The following is a 467-nucleotide window of genomic DNA, read 5'->3' as shown; positions in this document are numbered from 1 at the left end:
CTCCCAACATCAAGCTCCCAAGTTGTTGGATCACCAATCCAACCTTGTCCTTTCTTAGTAGGATAACCATATTCACCCCAAACAGGATGTGGCAAAATCTGCAAAATCTCCTGAGGTTGAGGATTACTGTAAGGATCACATGGTCCACTAGGCTGTTCAACATGCTCCCCATTCCCTGGTGTACAATGCAAATGGTAAGCCTCATAGGGATAACGAGATTTGTCGGTTCGATGAACTTTTGTTCCATTTGGAAATGTGTGGTATGGAGGACACAATTTAGGGTCATCTGGTTTGCACCAGGATGGTGTTTCTGGATTCAGGATCATCTCACTGTATCTTGTGACATCTGAAGTCACATTTCCATCACATGGTTTTCCGTTGTTCTTCCAACAACTCCCCATGTCCATCAGATAAAATTGGCTATGAGGACCTCCACCTTGTATCACATTCAATCTGAATCTTACCTT

The 467-nt window shown here is 43.5% G+C and overlaps 1 protein-coding gene across 1 annotated transcript; it reads right to left on the bottom strand.

Annotated features, from left to right (window-relative positions):
• Positions 1-5: 5 nt before the first annotated feature.
• Positions 6-461, bottom strand: LOC107059457 (uncharacterized; the record flags this gene model as incomplete). Its single annotated transcript, XM_015305958.1, has 1 exon — positions 6-461. A coding segment is annotated over one exon (456 nt), but the record flags the coding sequence as incomplete, so codon positions are not given.
• Between the last annotated feature and the right edge of the window lie 6 nt (positions 462-467).

Source organism: Solanum tuberosum, unplaced genomic scaffold, assembly GCF_000226075.1.
Source record: "Solanum tuberosum cultivar DM 1-3 516 R44 unplaced genomic scaffold, SolTub_3.0 contig04663, whole genome shotgun sequence".
Lineage (NCBI taxonomy): Eukaryota > Viridiplantae > Streptophyta > Magnoliopsida > Solanales > Solanaceae > Solanum > Solanum tuberosum.
This window is presented reverse-complemented; position numbering and strand designations above follow the sequence as displayed.